Consider the following 16,935-nt stretch of genomic DNA (forward strand, 5'->3'; position numbering starts at 1 on the left):
GTTTATTTCACTCTCTCCAATTAATTTGTACACATGCACATACATCATACATTTATATTGCACATCTACATACACTGCAATAGTCTTCTGGACTATGGTCTTCATTCAGTAACAGAAATAGATGATTCAGCCAACCATTCATTCCCTCTGGTATGTGAACAAATGGTTTCTCCAACTTGTTTGTATAACAACTGTCATTAAACTTTTATTTTAATTCATCATATGAAGTGTTTTGAGACACTTACAAGAAATGTAATAATGTGTTATTTAAATTCAAGTCCTTTTCTGTGCAACTGGAAGTTTCAAGGAACGTTCCACCCAAAGTTAACATTTTTTTGCTTAAAGAGATAGTATACAAAGACTATCATCAAACCAAGAGCTAAATGATATGATGCCTTTTCTTGATAAATCCATGCCTGAAAACTTTCTCAGCCAAGCTGCACATCTTTTGCTTCTCTTAGATACAAAAATACATCCATCTCATTCTTGATTATGTAAACATGGCCCTCTGGACTACAGAATTCCAATAATTCACAACCTTCTATTGAAGAATTCTCTCCTCCTTTCCATCCCTGATGATCTACTACTTCTCCTAAACTCCTTATCCTTGCTCTCCAGCCAGGATAAAGAGTCTCTCTGCTTCCACCATACCAAGCCTTCTCCGACTCATTCATCTAAACTTAAGGAAGCCCACACACACCCTGCTCAATTTCTTCTTACAAAACAATGTAAATTAATCGAGTGAACCTTCATTGTACAACTTGTAAGGCAAGCATTTTATTCCCCAGACATGGTAACCAATACTGCACACAGTATGTTGGAAGTGATCTTACCAAAGCCCTGTACATTTGCAGCAAGACTTTCTTGCTCTTGGACGACAATCATTCTGCAATAAAGGACAACAGACCAGATCTATTTTCTCCTCCCATTGTCCAGTCTCTTCCTATCCACATTCATAACTCTTCTAGTGCCCTCTACCACTTTACCAATTTTAGGATTCCTGGTCCTAACTGCCCCACTGTTACCAAGGTTGTGCAATCCCTCTGTACCTTCATTCCCTCACTAGGACATTTTGAGGGCTCTCCACTTCTTCCTTGAATGGAGGCTAATTAAAACACCATCCACAATCACCCTCCCCTACATAGCATCTCCAAAGACATCTGGATAAGTACATGGATAGGAGGGGTTTAGGGGGATTTGGGACTAGCTTGGTATACACCATGGTCAACATGGATGAGTTGGGCTGAAGGGCTTGTTTCCATTCTGTTTTATTCTATGACTATCTCCTTTGACATCAGGCACATTCCTCCAAATAAAAAGGTGATATTATGGAAGCCCATGTGGGTGCCTTTTTCTGGAATATGTGGAATGTTCTTTGATCCAATCTCACACAGGTCCCCTCCCTCACTTTTGTTCTCAAAATGCTTTGCAAGTGGATATGCAATTTATGTGCATCTCTTTGAAAATAAAACCAGTATTCACTGCTCGTAATGCGATCTCCTCTACACTGAGGAAACCATTCCAGACTGGGTGATTACTATGCAGGACATCTTCATTTAGTGCCATTCTACCAGTTATTAATAATGGCTTCCAACATTTTAACACCCACTCATATCAGGCTAACATAGTTCTGTTTTTTCTCTCTCCCTCCTTTCATTTAGAACTCTAGAGCGTAGATCATCAAATCGAGGGATTTTCTCTGCTGTTGGTCTCACTAATTTCTCCCGTATTTCTTTTTCTTTACTAAATTATTTACTTTAAGCACTTGGTTACTTGAAGTGTCTCTTATTGGATTTTTTTTTTGGTACATTACGAGTCTTCTACGGTGAAGGCAAATGCAAGTATTCGCAAGATGTGTCAGACATTTCCTTATTCCATTAAAGTCATAGCACAGAAACAGGCTCTTTTTCCCCACCAAGTATCAAGCACTCATTTGCACCAATCCTACACTAATCCCACATTCCCATCAACTTTCTCCAGGTTCTACCACTCACCTACACACTTGGGGTAATTTGCAGTGGCCAATTAACCTAGAAACATGCATCCCAGAGCACCCAGGGAAAATGCACATTGTCACGGGAAGAATGTACAAATTCCACGCATACAGTACAGGATTGAATCCAGGTCACCAGGGCTGAGAGACAGCAGCTGTACTACTTGCACTTCCCTACAATTTCTCCTGTCTCAGCCACTGAGGGATCTTACTACTTCCTTCCATTTTAGATCTTTATGGAGGCTCTTAATACCTATTCTACATATTTCCTGCTGGTGTACACTTGCATTGGATTTTTACCACCCTCATTTTCAATTTTTGGTTATCCTCTGCTAGTTTCTGAAATACTTAATCATTAGACTTCGAAATTTTTGGCAACAAATAAGATTTTTTTTTAAAAAATCTAATACTATCCTTACCTCAGTTAACCATTGTTTTCCCATAGCTTTCATTGGGGGAAAAAAAGCAAAAATTCACAAGCCAAATTGCTTTCCAATGTTTGTGGATATTGGTTGTGGAAAAGCTTCTGTATCCAACTGAATTTCTATGCTACTTGAAGTCAGTGGATCTTTTACCAAAAGGATTTTTGTTTTAAAAAATCACTCTTAAAACACAAGATGCTACATCTATAAACAGATAGTCTCCAAATAGCATGGTTGCCAAAATCTGTTCTGCAAAATGAGCCCTATGACAGATTTGGGTCCCACACTTGATTTCCATTGTATCCATTTGCATAATCTTAACTGGAACCAAGATGGAGCATTGCCATTAGTTCAAGCAGCTGGACTAAAGCTGGAAACAAGTCCAATCAGTGATTTGGACTGGAAACACAAGGACTATTTCTCATTTAGCTGCAATGCCTCTAAAAGGTTTTGGTTTTAAAAAAAAGATCATAGACATTACTTAGTCTCACCCTGACCTTGTATGAAGTCCTGGAGGACAACATACGGAAATGAAAGCTGACACTTTCAGGTGAAAACAACATTACAAAATTTTATGCTGCAAATTTCAGATGCTGTCAAGTCACAGAGTGAAAATCATACAGCACGGAAACAGGCCCTTTGGCCCACCATATCCATGCCCTCTACACTAATCCCATTTACCAGCCTTCTACACCTTGGCAATTCAAGTGCCCCTCTAGATACTAATGCTGAGAGAGTACCCATTTCCCTACCCATTTGGGCAGTGCGTTCGAGATTCCAATCACACTTGGGGTGAAAAAATTCATCCTCAGATCCCTTCTATAACTCTTCCCCCTTACCCTAAACCTATGTCCTCTAGTTTTTAAACACCTCTGTCTCTTACTATTTGCCCCTCAGTTTTGTAAACCTCAAATCAGGTCCTATTTCCACCCCCCCCCCCCACCCCCATTCCAGGGTAAACAAACCCAGCCTGTACACCCTCTTCTCATAAATTAAACACTGCAGCCCCCAGCCAACATCCTGGTGAATTTCCTCTGCACTCTCTACATCACAATCATGTCCTTCTTTTGGTGTGGTAACCAAAACTGTACATGGTATTTCAGTTGTGGCCTTTTATAAAGCTGTACTACAATCTCCCTGCTACCTGGTGGAAGACGATGAAAAAAAAATGGCACTGAGATTTTCAGTGTAGGAAATGCACCTGGGGTTCTGAGTCAAGCCAAACAAGTATTTAATTCATTCCCACAAATATGCAAGGTAGAAATTTACTGAGGTCGTCTCTGATAGCTATGTAATACATTTTTATCGTTTGCTGCAACAAACAAACTGATGTTTGAGTGAATGGCCCCAAGTTTTGGAATTCCTTCCCCAAAAGTCCCTCTATTCCTTTTCTCTTTTGAGGCTCTTTAAAATACCTCTTGGACCAATCTTCCTTAAATTTCCATGTATGACTCAGTGTCATATTCTTTTGCTCCTGTGAAACAGCACAACATTTTAACCACATTAAAAATGTTATATAGAAAAAAGGTAATGGAGCCCCGAGATTGTGTGGATAAGTTGTTCAATTAACAAAATACTGTCCTGTATTTTCCATAGACTGAAAACAGTTACACGGAGCATCATTTCATTCCAGTAAACTGTGCTTCAGAAAAGAGGAGAACTCCCACCACAATACCCTCCAGTAAAGTGTGTGTTTTACAGAAAGCTAAGGTATCAATTTTGTTTTCATAACCTGTTCCTAGTAGATAACAACTTTATATTTAAAAGTATCTCAATGCATTTCCTTGTTTTCTACCCAAGTTTTCAATTAATTTGGTGATTTACCGTTGCTCCGAGGTTAGTGGAAAAGAATGTGCGCACAGAGGCAGAGATATAATGTACATGATCATGCAAAACTGAGTTCTGCTTCATAAATGTAGCACGAATTTAAATCTCTACATTTTTCTGTAATGGAAAAGACTACTCTAGTGTTGATGTTCAAGGTGAGTTATGTGTCTCTCATTTCCAAGAGTTAATACTGATGCTCATCTGAGAGCTAACTCATGGCTGTGAATCAGGTGTCTTGGAAAGATTTTCATTCCCCACAGAAAACAGGAAGAATGAACTTCAAAACACTCCTCTAAATGTTTTGAGCACTGTTGTGCACTTTTTCTGCTGCACCACTCCATTTGTTTTAATTCATTTTTTATGATTCCTGCTGTGTATGTACATGCAACTTGTTAATATATTGCATGCAAGATGAAAGAGGGAGAAGACATTTCCTGAACTAATATCATAATTAAATCAAAGTGAAACCCTAGTGGGAGGTAAAGTGGCAGAATTATGCTGATTAACACTGCATATGTCACTCAGCTATAAAGACAAATTAAAGAAAAAAAAATGTTTCTTTATCATATAGACTGAAAAATTAAACTCTAACATCAGATTTCTTTTGTGTTTTTACCTATAGGAATGGGAGAAAAAGACAGGAACATGAAATGATCCAATGAAGATGGAACATGAAGTTATTTATTAAATTGGAAAATGTGTAAGAAATTCAGGATTTTATCAGTTCTCAGAAATGGGAAATTGATGCGTCCTCTTGTTCAAGCAGAAGTTGCAAATCAGAGGGACGTGTAAAGAAAGTAAAATGCTATAAGATATGGGATAATAATGGTTTGTCATAACTTCCTGGTTATTATACTTCAAATTCATCTTGTGTGTCAATCTGGATTCCTTTAGCTTCTCATGCCTGTTAAAAGACAGCCTGACCTTATCTTTTAGCAACAACAGTGTGTAATTCATCTTTAACTAGATTGCAGAAACACTGATTTTCTGTTGTACAGGCTGTGACTTCACTTCCCTTTGCATTCTCTGGAGCAGCATTGCTCAACTAATGGTCAAAATCAGTACACTTTAACAAATCTTGGGCTGAAATAAAAGCCACTTGCCATACTATAGCACAGGCTTGCATGACTATCTCTTCATAGTATTCCACCACACCTATGCTCACTGCAAGACCAATTAACGTCTTTGCAATCCATAGGATCCTATCTGGACAGCTACTGACCAAGGGGGGAAAAGAAATCATTTTCCGATGGTCAGTGTGCAGCTCTGTGGAAAAACTTAAGGCCAATTTTGTTCCAGGCTATTGAATATGTTGCATCATATTCTGCACTTATTGTACCTGATTACTTTCACTATGTTAATATCACATCACCTCTGCATTTGCTTCACTCTGATGAAAATAGAGCAAAATTCACTTAAGTCAGTCTGTATAACTAAATTACATCAATATAGAACAAGCAGCAGCGTGGGTCACTCAAACAAAGACTAAGATTCAATCAAAAGCATTCTGACAATATCTTGATTTAGGAATTCACCAACAATAATATTGGTGCTAAGTAGTCATCCAGAAGAACTATGGTTAGGGCTAAATAACCAAAGTTAAACAGGGAGAAGTTTCATGCTACATTGTATGATAGTCATGGTGCTGCCATGCTTTGAATGCTTTCCAAAACTGTTTGATTACAGTTTGCACTTTGTACAAAGCTGGATGGAAAAGTTTTACTTTAAAATCCACAATTCAACAACTGTCAGGAGTCATTTTGAATTCAGAATTATGATAATTTACAAATTAGAAAATGCCAGAATGAGAATGGATTTTGAACAAGATCTAGCTGTTCATATTCACTGCCAAACTCTTTAGCTTTAATCTTGTTAACAAGATAAATGCTGAATGTTATTAAGGTACCACTGCACTCAAGATTACATTGCAGCCTTCCAATATGACTGAATGCATAATTCCGGGCAATTGTAATTGATGAAACAAATGACTAATGAATTCCACCCCCCCCACACAAAGTATTTTGGAACAAACTTTAAAACTTATATTTCAGTGCTGATGAGTGAATTAAATGTTTATAAAAAACATTCCAAAAACAGCTCAAAAACAAGTGGAATCAATCTGCATTTTCACTGTTTTAAAGAATTACTGTATTTCTCCTTCTGACTCTCCGTTCAGCTTTCCAAATGAAACTTACAAGCAGCCTAGAGCTTTGTTTATTCCTTTTGTTCAATCCCTGTTTTTATTTCTTTACTGTGTACATGTATAGAATTAAAGGCAATGCTGCAGGAATTTCTGTCCAACCTAGGACAATTGAATCATGTATAATTTGATCGACAGTAATTTTTAAACTTACAACAAGATACTGTTTAATTTGTAAGCACTTTAAGGGATAAGATTCCGCATGTATTTAAGGACCAATGGATATTTTTCATTTCTCATAACTTGTTCTATGTCCAATTGTTAATTATATACACTCCCTACCCAACTCATAAAAATAAAAGTTTTGTGTCAAGGAATGTCAAAGTTGAGTGCAAGTCATGAATGTACCCATCCTGATTTGAAGTTTGATTAACCAGAGCCATGTCTTGCTAATTTGATTGGAATTGGATCTGCCACTTGTGTTACATTCTTTTTGAAACTTGGGGATGAGTTATTGGTGCATGAAATGGTTTCCCACGAAGGACAAGTGAGGCAGAGAATACTAAAAGAAACTGGATGGCCTAGATTACTGTTGAAAAGGTAAAGTGGGGTGAATGGATAGAGATTTAATTGCACAGAAATTAGATTTGCTCTATTTTAGTAGACTAAACATCTGCTGATATATAGCACTAATACCCATTCACCTCTCCAAAAAGAAGTGTGTGAAATTGGGCAAAAATGTTTCAACAAAATAACACTGCAACATTTTGCACAGAGAATCACACACTAAAACAGGATATTTGCAGTTCGTGGCAGGAGCTGCCTGAAGGGTTTGCAGTTGCCACATCATTGCCAGTAGGAAGCAAGTTAGAGCTTAAAAAAAAATTCTCCACTGCAGCTGAAGAACAGGTTATCATATAGACAAGGGAAAATGTAGGGGAGGCTGGGCATGGCACTTCCCTGTGTGTCAGGGCAACCCCAATCAAATTCCACCATGGGTTGTCCATGTTATAGCTTCACTCTAATGAAAATAGAGGCATTTGCTTAACTAAATTACATCAATATAGAACAACAAACAGCTTGGGTCACTAAAATAAAGACTAAGGTTCAATCAAAAGCATTTGACAATGTCTTGATATTGGAGTTCACTAATAAAATAACTTTGGTGCTTGGTAGTTAGAACTATATGGTTAACACTATATAACCAAAAGTTTCACAGAGACCTTAAGCTCCATGCTACATTGTGTGATGGTCATATTGCCGCCATGCCAAATGCAAGTTGATCAACAGGCTACTGATTGCAGCTCAGAACTGGCTTGCACAAAGAGCATGCAATTAGTGAAGGGAACACCACCAAATCATTTTACATAACACAGTGACCACTGAAAACAGAGACTATGGGAATATACACCAGTCATCACCGTCCCAGTGAACACCTTTTGACTGCAAGGGCAGATGGACACTTGATAAGGTGCAGAAGGTCAGAGTGGAAAGATGGGAATGCAGATTTGCAATTACAGTCAGGTTAGCCATGAGATTATTAAATGGCAGGGCGGATTTGAGAGACTCTTTCACCCAATTTGTAATGCCTTTCCCCGTACAAAGCATTTCTAGTTTTATGATGAGTGACGTGAAGGTCATAGGTTGCCTCCAGAAGCTCTGATTTCTACTGGTAGTGTAGGAAACATGCACTGCATGACTTATGACATTAATGGATGCTCGCCTGACATTGGGAAAACTTCAGCTGCACCAGGATGAATTGCACACAGAAGTGCCGAGGCCAATTTCCTGATAGATGGGATTTCAGCCAGAAATGATCAGCACCGTCTAACGCAGTTAAAGTCACTGTGCATGGGAATACAGGTCCAATTTCTACACTAGTGTGATTTTCTCATCAGTGTGATGCCAAGTCATCTGATAATGTAATGTCTTATAAATTACATTAACTTAAAAGTTAGACATTGAGAAATTAAAGCAGAAGAAATTCACCATAGTTATTTAAAAATGACTGTATCTTAGAATGTCTGCACATGTAAATGAACATGCACAAGTCCTGTAACACATTATCTTAACCTTCTCGACTAAATTTGCATATTTGTTATTAGAAAAATTATTTGCATTTTATAACAACTGAGTGCTAGCTTAAAAAGTTTTACCAAAGATGGCATGGCTTCAAGCAAGAGGCCAAGCTATCGGGTACGATCTAAATTGCTTAAGTTTACACTTCCATGACTTGATTGCACTGATATTAGTTCATCAGCTCAGGAATCAAATTCCACTTGAGATTTTCAATACAGATGCCTGGATTTTAATCCAAAAATAACAGCCACAGGAGAAATTAAATCCAGAGATGTACAGACCAAAAAAAATTATTTTGAGTTAGCATTAATGCATTATATAATCTTTTGAATAGCCTGGCTCTTTGGTCACTAGACCAATACTTTCTCCCCGAATGAAGGGACTTTAGTTTCAATCATTAAAGTCACTGTTGTTAAGAAGCCAAGATTTTATAAACACTACCTGCAGGTTAATAAATTTAGAATACCAGTGTAAAGTGTAATAGAAGTGTTCAAAATTATTGAGAGTTTTTTTAAAGTAAATAAATGGAAACACTTTGCTGGTAAAATGGTCGATAACCAGGAACAAGGAAAAGAACCAAATTATCGTCGTATGAAGTTCATCGTCCAAAAGGATGGTGAAAATGGATTAAATTGTAATCAAAACCTTTTGTAGCTGTGCTCTTGAGAACCTCAACTCTATATTTGATTTCCAAGCTATATTGCTTAAAATAATTGGTGGTCTTTACAGGATTAGAAATCCCAATCAACTAGCCAACATGTGCTAATTTCAATATGTACTAAGTTAGCTAGCTTCACACTGGGAGAAGTAAATATGCTTCTGAGCCAACGAGGGAAAAAAATCCAGAAGTGTATGTGTGAAGTAGGCTTTACCAATGGATCATTATTATCATAGCAAACACCTGCTTCTATCTACCCCTGAATAAAAATATCCTCAAAACAGTGTTCATCAAATCTAATTGAAGGGCTTCACCTTGTTACAGGTTTTGAATTCTGTTTTGCTATAAAGGTGAAGAAGTGTTGCTATTTTTGTATTAAGAAATGATTTGTTGCTTGTTGGTTAAATACAATATCAAGCCATAAGATACTTTGTGACCTTGAATATTTTCAGGACCAACTACCACCCAATCAAAAATTGAATTTGTACCTTGCATTAAAAGGTGCAATTTTCTGCAAGCCTTGAGCACTCAATTACTGTGTTCATTTTTGACAACATCAGTATTCAGTCCCATGTTAAAGTTATACCACATTTCATATCTTAGGCCTTGTATTCTTGATTCATGTTTGTGGGTTCGAGTCCATCTGTAGAGATGGGATCTAAAAATCTCAGAGCATTGAGAGATTGTTGCAGGTATTATCATTTATGTGAGATATTAAATCTACATTCTGTCGATCTTTATTGACAGAATGTAGATTTAATATGTCACGTAAATGGGAGGCAGAAGGCGCCATGGCCCTTCAGTTGTAAAGTCATTAAACACAGAAATAGGCCCTTTGGCCCACTGTGTCCGTACTGACCATGAAGTACTTATCTATAGTAATCCCATTTCCCAGTACATGGTCCATATCCTACTTGGCAATGAAAGTGCTTATCCAAATGCTGCTCAAATGTTGTGGGAGTATCTGCCTCCACAACCTTCTAAGGCGGAGAGTTCCAGATTGCACCCACCCTATGGGTGAAAAAAAATCTTCTCCAAAACCCCGCTAAACCTTTTACTCCTCACCTTACATCTTTGCCCTCTATTTGTAGACACCTCTGCCAAGGGGAAAAGTTTCTTACTGTCTGCCTTATCTATGCATCTCATAATTTTGTCTGCCTCCGTCAGATCCCCCTCAGTTCCAAGGGGGAAAAAAACCCCAGCCTATCCAGTGTCTGCTCATAACTGAAATGCTGCATCCTGAGCAACATCCTGGAAAATCCCCTTGGCACTATTTTGAACAAGAAAATCCTTAGGTCTCCATTCCACAAGCAATAATATGAAAATAGATTTTCTGGTCTTTTGCACAATGCTGCTTGTGGGCTGCTGGCAAACTCCTTATTATACCAATGAGTAAATGAACTACTCCCTTGGCTGCTTCGTGCTTTGGAACGTCCTAAACGTGAGAGTCTCTGCTACCTGGAACAAGGTAAGGGGAAGTGTGGGGTAAGCCATATAAGCAGCAGAACTGAGAGATTTTGGAAGATCAGAAAGAGATAATGTAAGATGCCTAGGTTCAATAAGTACTAAATTAGCTAGCTTCACACTGGGAGAAGTAAATTTGCTTCTGAGCCAACAAGGGAAAAAAAAATCATCCAGAAGTGTGTGCGTGAAGATTGGTACCTTCCTTCAGCCAAGCCTGAACCAGAGGTCAATTGTGGAATATCAGAAATACAAAAACATAAGCCAATGGAATTCCAGTTCATTGCAATGTCAGCAGATGACTTGCAGCAGGTAACCTCTCCACTTTAAACACAAGTGTAAAAGTTCTGAATTAGAGAGAGACAAACGAAAGGAGCTTGAGAACAATATTAATGCACAAACCCAAAAGGAAAACATATTATCCTTGCATTGTTTCTGCATTACTGCTATCTAATTGCATCATCCATCAAGATTACAATCCAGTAACTGTTGCTCAGTAATTTACTGTTCATTTACACCATGTAGATTACAATTATTTCTACATTCATAAACACACAGAGTTTAAACATTTTAGCCAATCAATTTCTTTTTCCATTTGGTGCAGAAACATTTCTCTGGACGGGCCTTTAACAGCTAAGTTCATTTACAAATGCTGCATGTCAAAGATAATTCAAAAATATAAAACAAGTTCCCAAGAATTTTCAGTTTAGGATGGTTAATCTGCGGGAAAAAAAAATTCTGTCTCCTATCTGGGCTGAGTTATCCCATGAAAAGCAAAACAAAAATCCTGTAAGTCTGAGGTATACACAAAAATGGCTGGAAGCACTCAGAGGGTCAGCCAGCATCTGTGGAAAGGGAAACAAAGATCAAGGGCCTTCAACCTGAAACGTCAACTGTTGCTCTTTCTACGCATGCTGACTGTTTCTAGCACTTTCTGTTACCTGGGACAGTGATAACCAGTCCACAATCCGGCCTCAGTACCCTTGGCAGTAGAGGAGAAAGAAAATCCATTTTCCTTTCCGGACGTCATAGCGAACATGTGGTAGGGAAATGGGCTTAGCTGTCAAACATTCTGCAAGTGATTACCATCCAGAATTACATGTAGAGATCATCACACAGAATTGATAAACCATTCTACATGTAACACTACCCCCAATATCATATTATGCGTGTAAACTTTATTCAAACCTTCCTGCAGTTCACCTACCAAACTGTTTATTAGGTTCATAGCCTCCTTAACTGGGGATATTCATCTTACAAAAATCCTGGGGTAACAAGAGATTAAGCTTTTTATCCTTACCCCTACTCCGCCAACCAACCGATGTGCTGAGTTTACTGATATCAAAACTGGACACTCTCAGAATTGAAAAGTAACAAGGTCCATACTCATTACTAAGTCAGCAAAACCACATCATTGCTTAAACAAAATAAAAAAAACAGCATTCTGGTGCTTTACAAGCATCCTTTTTAATGATGCAAGACAGCTGTTTTGTTGCTTAAGCACAAAAGTTGGGTCAGTGTTCAAAGATTTGGGCTGGGTTTTATAAAGACAGTGATCTAATCACAGCCCTTTTACAGAGTTCAAAACCAGGTCAGGGAAGGGTGATTAAAGTTTCCTGCCATGGAGTTCGTCAGAGCTTCAGCCAGCTGCAGACCCACTGCCTATTTCAGCAACTCTGCTGTACGAGGTCAAAAAGAAACTTAAAGGCTGTCTCTTGCAATGCAATTTACAGACCTAACAGAAGTAATTCCAGTTCTGTTAGAACAAAGCCAAGCTTTAATTAAACTACAAACCGAGGTTTTTCCCAATCAGATGTAAACAAAGTGTGAACACCACCCTTTCACCCTATAGTGTCATAATATCATTACAATCAACTTCAAATTCACAGTATAATTGAGCAACACCAATACACCACTGTAGTGTAGCGGTTAGTGTAACGCTATTACAGTGCCAGCGACCTGGGTTCAATTCCGGCCGCTGTCTATAAGGAGTTTGTATGTTCTCCCTGTATCTGCATGAGTTTCCTCTGGGTGCTCCGGTTTCCTCCCACATTCCAAAGCCATATGGGTTAGGAAGTTGTAGGCATGCTATGTTGGCACTGGAAGCGTGGCGACACTTGCGGGCTGCTCCCAGAACACTCTGCGCAAAGATGCATTTCACTGTGTGTTTTGATGTACATGTGACTAATAAAGAAATCTTTCAAAAAAAATGCCAGCGAGTAGGAGATTGCCTTTTGACTTGTGCAATAGTCATAGAGTTTTACAACATGGAAACTTGATCTTCAGCCTACTGAATTTGTGCCAACTATCAAATACTCATTAACACAAATCCCTTTTTATTCTTCCCTCATTCCCATCAATTCCAGAGAAACCCACACAGTCACAGGGAGAACATGCAGACTCCACACAAGACAGCACTGCAAGTCAGAGTTGAAACCTGGTCACTGGAGGTGTAAGGCAGCAGCTCTTCTAGCTATGCCACCCAATCTGCAGAGCTTAAAGATCTGCAGTAGTTAAAGGAGCAAAATGTTAACCATCTTACCAATGCAGGACTGAATTGGGACCCCTCTGAAGGCGACTTCCTGTTCTGACAAAGAGTCTTGGACCTGAAATGTTTCCAGCATGGTTGTGATTTATGACACCAATATCCATCACCTCCAATCTCACATGACCCAGACCCTGATCCTTCCACTCCCACCAACCCTCTGATGCCTCCAGTGGTCCTGATGCTTCAATATCCAAAGGTCTCAATTACCTAAGGCCCAGACCTTTTCCCAACAATCCTCGAGGCCTCCAACGAAAGCCCTGATCTTCACCCTACACCTACCCTCCTTCCTCAATTGCAGCCATTGACCAGAGACTGATTCTCACATCCAATTCCCTATCCTTGACCCTGATCCACCAATAGCCATTGTAGTGGTTTGATCATGGATACCTACTGCAAACTTAAGTAGCACCCTGACTGCTAAGACTAGTGGCTCAGGTAAAAATGTCTACCTGGTGCACCCTTTAGGGTTCATAAGAATTTCTAGGGCAATGTCCCTGGGAACAAAATTGGCTTTTGACTCACAAAGAGGAAGACCAGTAATACGTCTAGACCCTCCATCCAGGACACAGTTTAAAAGTCCACCAGGGGCAGGTGTGATTGGACAGCTGATACAGCTTGTGATGGTTGCAAGTGCTAGAGAAGTGAGGAGAAGCAGGGAGAGGGAAAGACTACCTGAATTCCAAAGTCTTTTGTTCACTGACAGCAGCCACCATCTCATTTACCCTCCCCAAGATTCAAACCACAACAGGTCCAACTATTTGCTCATCAAGTTTCCCCACAGCAATAAGGTCAATCTACAGGGATAATGAAAAGCTGTTCAACCTACATAACCTCCATACCACAGCCAAGATCAGGCCAAACTCGGGCTTTGAGCTGCATTACACTGACAACACTTGTGTATACACACAATTGCTAAGCAAGGTCCAAATTATTATTCACTCAACCAGATAAAAGTATAGGCATTACACTCAACATCCCTAAAACAAAGATCATCTACCAACCTGCCTCCACTGCACTTTTCCTGTCCCCCGATAATAAAAGTTCCATGACTCCAGAAAATTCAGGCCACCTCTCATATCACAGGAGCAACCTCAGAGTTAAAATGATGAAATTTACCATCCTCTTCAGCACAACCTCTGGTTAACTCAGGAAAGTCTTTGTAGATCAAGACTTACAACCCAGCACAGAGCTCATGGTCTACATGGCAGCAGTGATCCCCACCCTCCTCTATGCATCAGAAATGTGGACTACCTACAGCAGGTATCTCAGAGATACTGCAGACATGATCGCTGCAAAATCATATTCATCCACTGGCAGTTTTGTACACTAATTCAGCCTCCACATCTGCAGAAGCCAATGGAAATAAGTTCTTCATTTCACTGGTTTATTTGAGCATGTGTAAGGAAGCTACCCAGATATAGAGCTCCAAGATGACTTAAAAGCCACATCTCATGCACTGATTATTATACACCAAGCATAATTACATACGAATTGGATCATCCAATGCTAAGGCTGCACATCACATGAGCATTTTCTTGGCCAATATACAAATATTTAGCAATCACTTCTAGACCAACCCAAGACAAGGCCCTGGTCAGTATATGGTCAAAACATCCTTTTGCTTAAATTCATCAATGTCACATTTCTTTTAAGATCATTAGTAATCAACAGTTCAGTTATTAGTAACCATATTTCCTCTACCACCAATTTGTGTTCACAAACCTATCACCTCCCCCCAAATTCCTGCAGGGGCCGATTTCTTTAGGAACAAGCTGTGGATCCTTTATCATTTTTACCTCCTATAGGTCTACATAGCTGGTCAACTGAAGCCAACACGTCAATTAAGCCTTTTCTATAAATCGCCATCTGTATAGCCATGGACATTTCTACATTGACTTTACAATCCTATAATTCTCTGTAAAATAACATCTTCAAGAGGACGTTCCAGTGAGTTGTTTGTTAGTATTTGCACACCCACTATTTCATTAGGGAAGGTCATTTGTTCTGCTGGAACATACTTTATATTAGCTGCATTAACATCACAAGTGCCATAAAAATATTCTAGAACCTTACAGGCACAATAAGTGAACCAACATCCTCAGAACAATATCCCCACCATTACTTGGCTTTGCTGGGCAAGCCACATCATTCACATGCCTGATACCACTCCCAAAACACAAATTTCACCATGCTAAGAAATGAGGAGGAGGACAGAGAAGACACAAGAATATTCTCAAAGCCTTTTAAAAAAAAGTATCATCCCCACTGACTCCTGGGAATCCTTGCCCATGTCTGCTTAAGACTAAGGCATGTTCAGGATGACACTAGAACAACTTCATTTGGATCATGTGGAAGCCCAGTGAAAACAGCAGGAGTATCCACTTTCCATACTCCTCTTCATAGGCAATCCATTGGGGTCAGAGATGACTTGCCTCCGCTGCAGTCCTGAAGTGGGAAGGAGTTCTTTTAAAGTGGGATAGATGTTGCACAATCCTGACAGAGCAAGGTCTTGGCCCAAAAGGCAAGGAGATCCAAGATGACTGGAGACACAAGCGAGAGTGCAGATGCTGGAATTTGGGACAATGCACAAAAAGCTGGAGGAAGTCAGCGGACAAGGCAGCATCTATGGAGGGAAATGGACAGTTGGTATTTCGGGTCAAGACCCTTCATCCAAGTCCAGATGAAGGGTCTCAACCCAAGACATTGACTGTCCATTTCCCTCCATAAATGCTGCCTGACCCACTGAGTTCCTCCAGCTTTTTGCGTGTTGCAAGAGGATTGGAGATCAGTTTCTACACAGACACCTACCACACACACTTCTCCTTGCCCATCCTCCCTCACAAGCCCCTACTATGATGCCCTCCCATCATTCTTCCCTCGGTCTCCCTACCTCCATTTCCTTTCCCCGAGCTACTCCCCAACCCCCACCCCCTCAGCTCCATGCCCCTTCACTTACTATTATTTTACACTTTCCTTTTCCCTCCCAATTCCCTAACCTTCCACAATTCTCCAACTACTCACTCCCTCCAAAACAATGAGGTAGACCGAGGCCTCATGAGCTTATGTGGGGGATGGAAACCTTGTGGATTCAAGGTCATTATACACACAGAGTAAAGAGCTATGATAGCAGCCAAGTGAGAGGCTCTCATTCCCACAAGATACATCCACCTCCATCAGTGTGATGTGCTGGAACCAATCAACCCACCCACAGAGCAGCAAGAGAAATTATGACAAAATTATTTTGTCTGCAACTAACTAACTGAAAATTTCAGTTGGCTGTATGTGATATCGCTATATCTGCATCATTTTGCCCAAGGAGCAATGGGTTCAGCCAGCATTCCTGAACTGTACAGGGGTGTCATGAGTTTAGGATAGAGCCTTGGTCACCCACCTCGAGTTAAATATCAGTAGGGCGAATTAAGTTGGCATCATGACAGCTATTTAGGCAACAAGTATTGACTTACATATTTAGAATGCTAATGCTTGCAAATGAAAGGATTTGGAGAATGGAATCTTTGTGCTTTGTGGGATGAAGTGTGTTGGAACATATACTGTGGACACATTTTTAAAGAACCTTCAAGAATACTGCCTCTCAGTAGAATTGAACACTGTTGGTTATTGTCTAAAGAAAGGGGATAAATGTTCTTGCTCAGATAGGGTGTAGGTCATTTATTTTGTGCACCTGCAAAATTTTTAAATGGTTTTTGTTCCTGTGTTTGGGCTCAAATTGAACCACTATATTAAAAAAGGTAATATTGATGTTGGCTGTGAAGGGCAGTGGCATTCTTGTGGATGGAGATTTGGCTG

General features: G+C 39.6%; 1 protein-coding gene across 2 annotated transcripts in view; it reads left to right on the forward strand.

The window, feature by feature from the left end:
• afap1l1a (actin filament associated protein 1-like 1a) overlaps positions 1–6,762 on the forward strand; it is a 159,376-nt gene extending 152,614 nt beyond the window's left edge. Inside the window, exons 19-20 of one of the 2 annotated variants that reach the window (XM_052013836.1) lie at positions 4,012–4,125; positions 4,865–6,762. In XM_052013836.1, coding sequence (XP_051869796.1) covers positions 4,012–4,125; positions 4,865–4,891 — 141 coding nt within the window. In that variant the 3' untranslated portion in view covers positions 4,892–6,762. The remainder of the gene's footprint in view (positions 1–4,011; positions 4,126–4,864) is intronic. The other variant, XM_052013835.1, reaches the window with a different exon arrangement.
• Positions 6,763–16,935: the final 10,173 nt, after the last annotated feature.

This window comes from Pristis pectinata, chromosome 4 (assembly GCF_009764475.1).
Source record: "Pristis pectinata isolate sPriPec2 chromosome 4, sPriPec2.1.pri, whole genome shotgun sequence".
NCBI lineage: Eukaryota > Metazoa > Chordata > Chondrichthyes > Rhinopristiformes > Pristidae > Pristis > Pristis pectinata.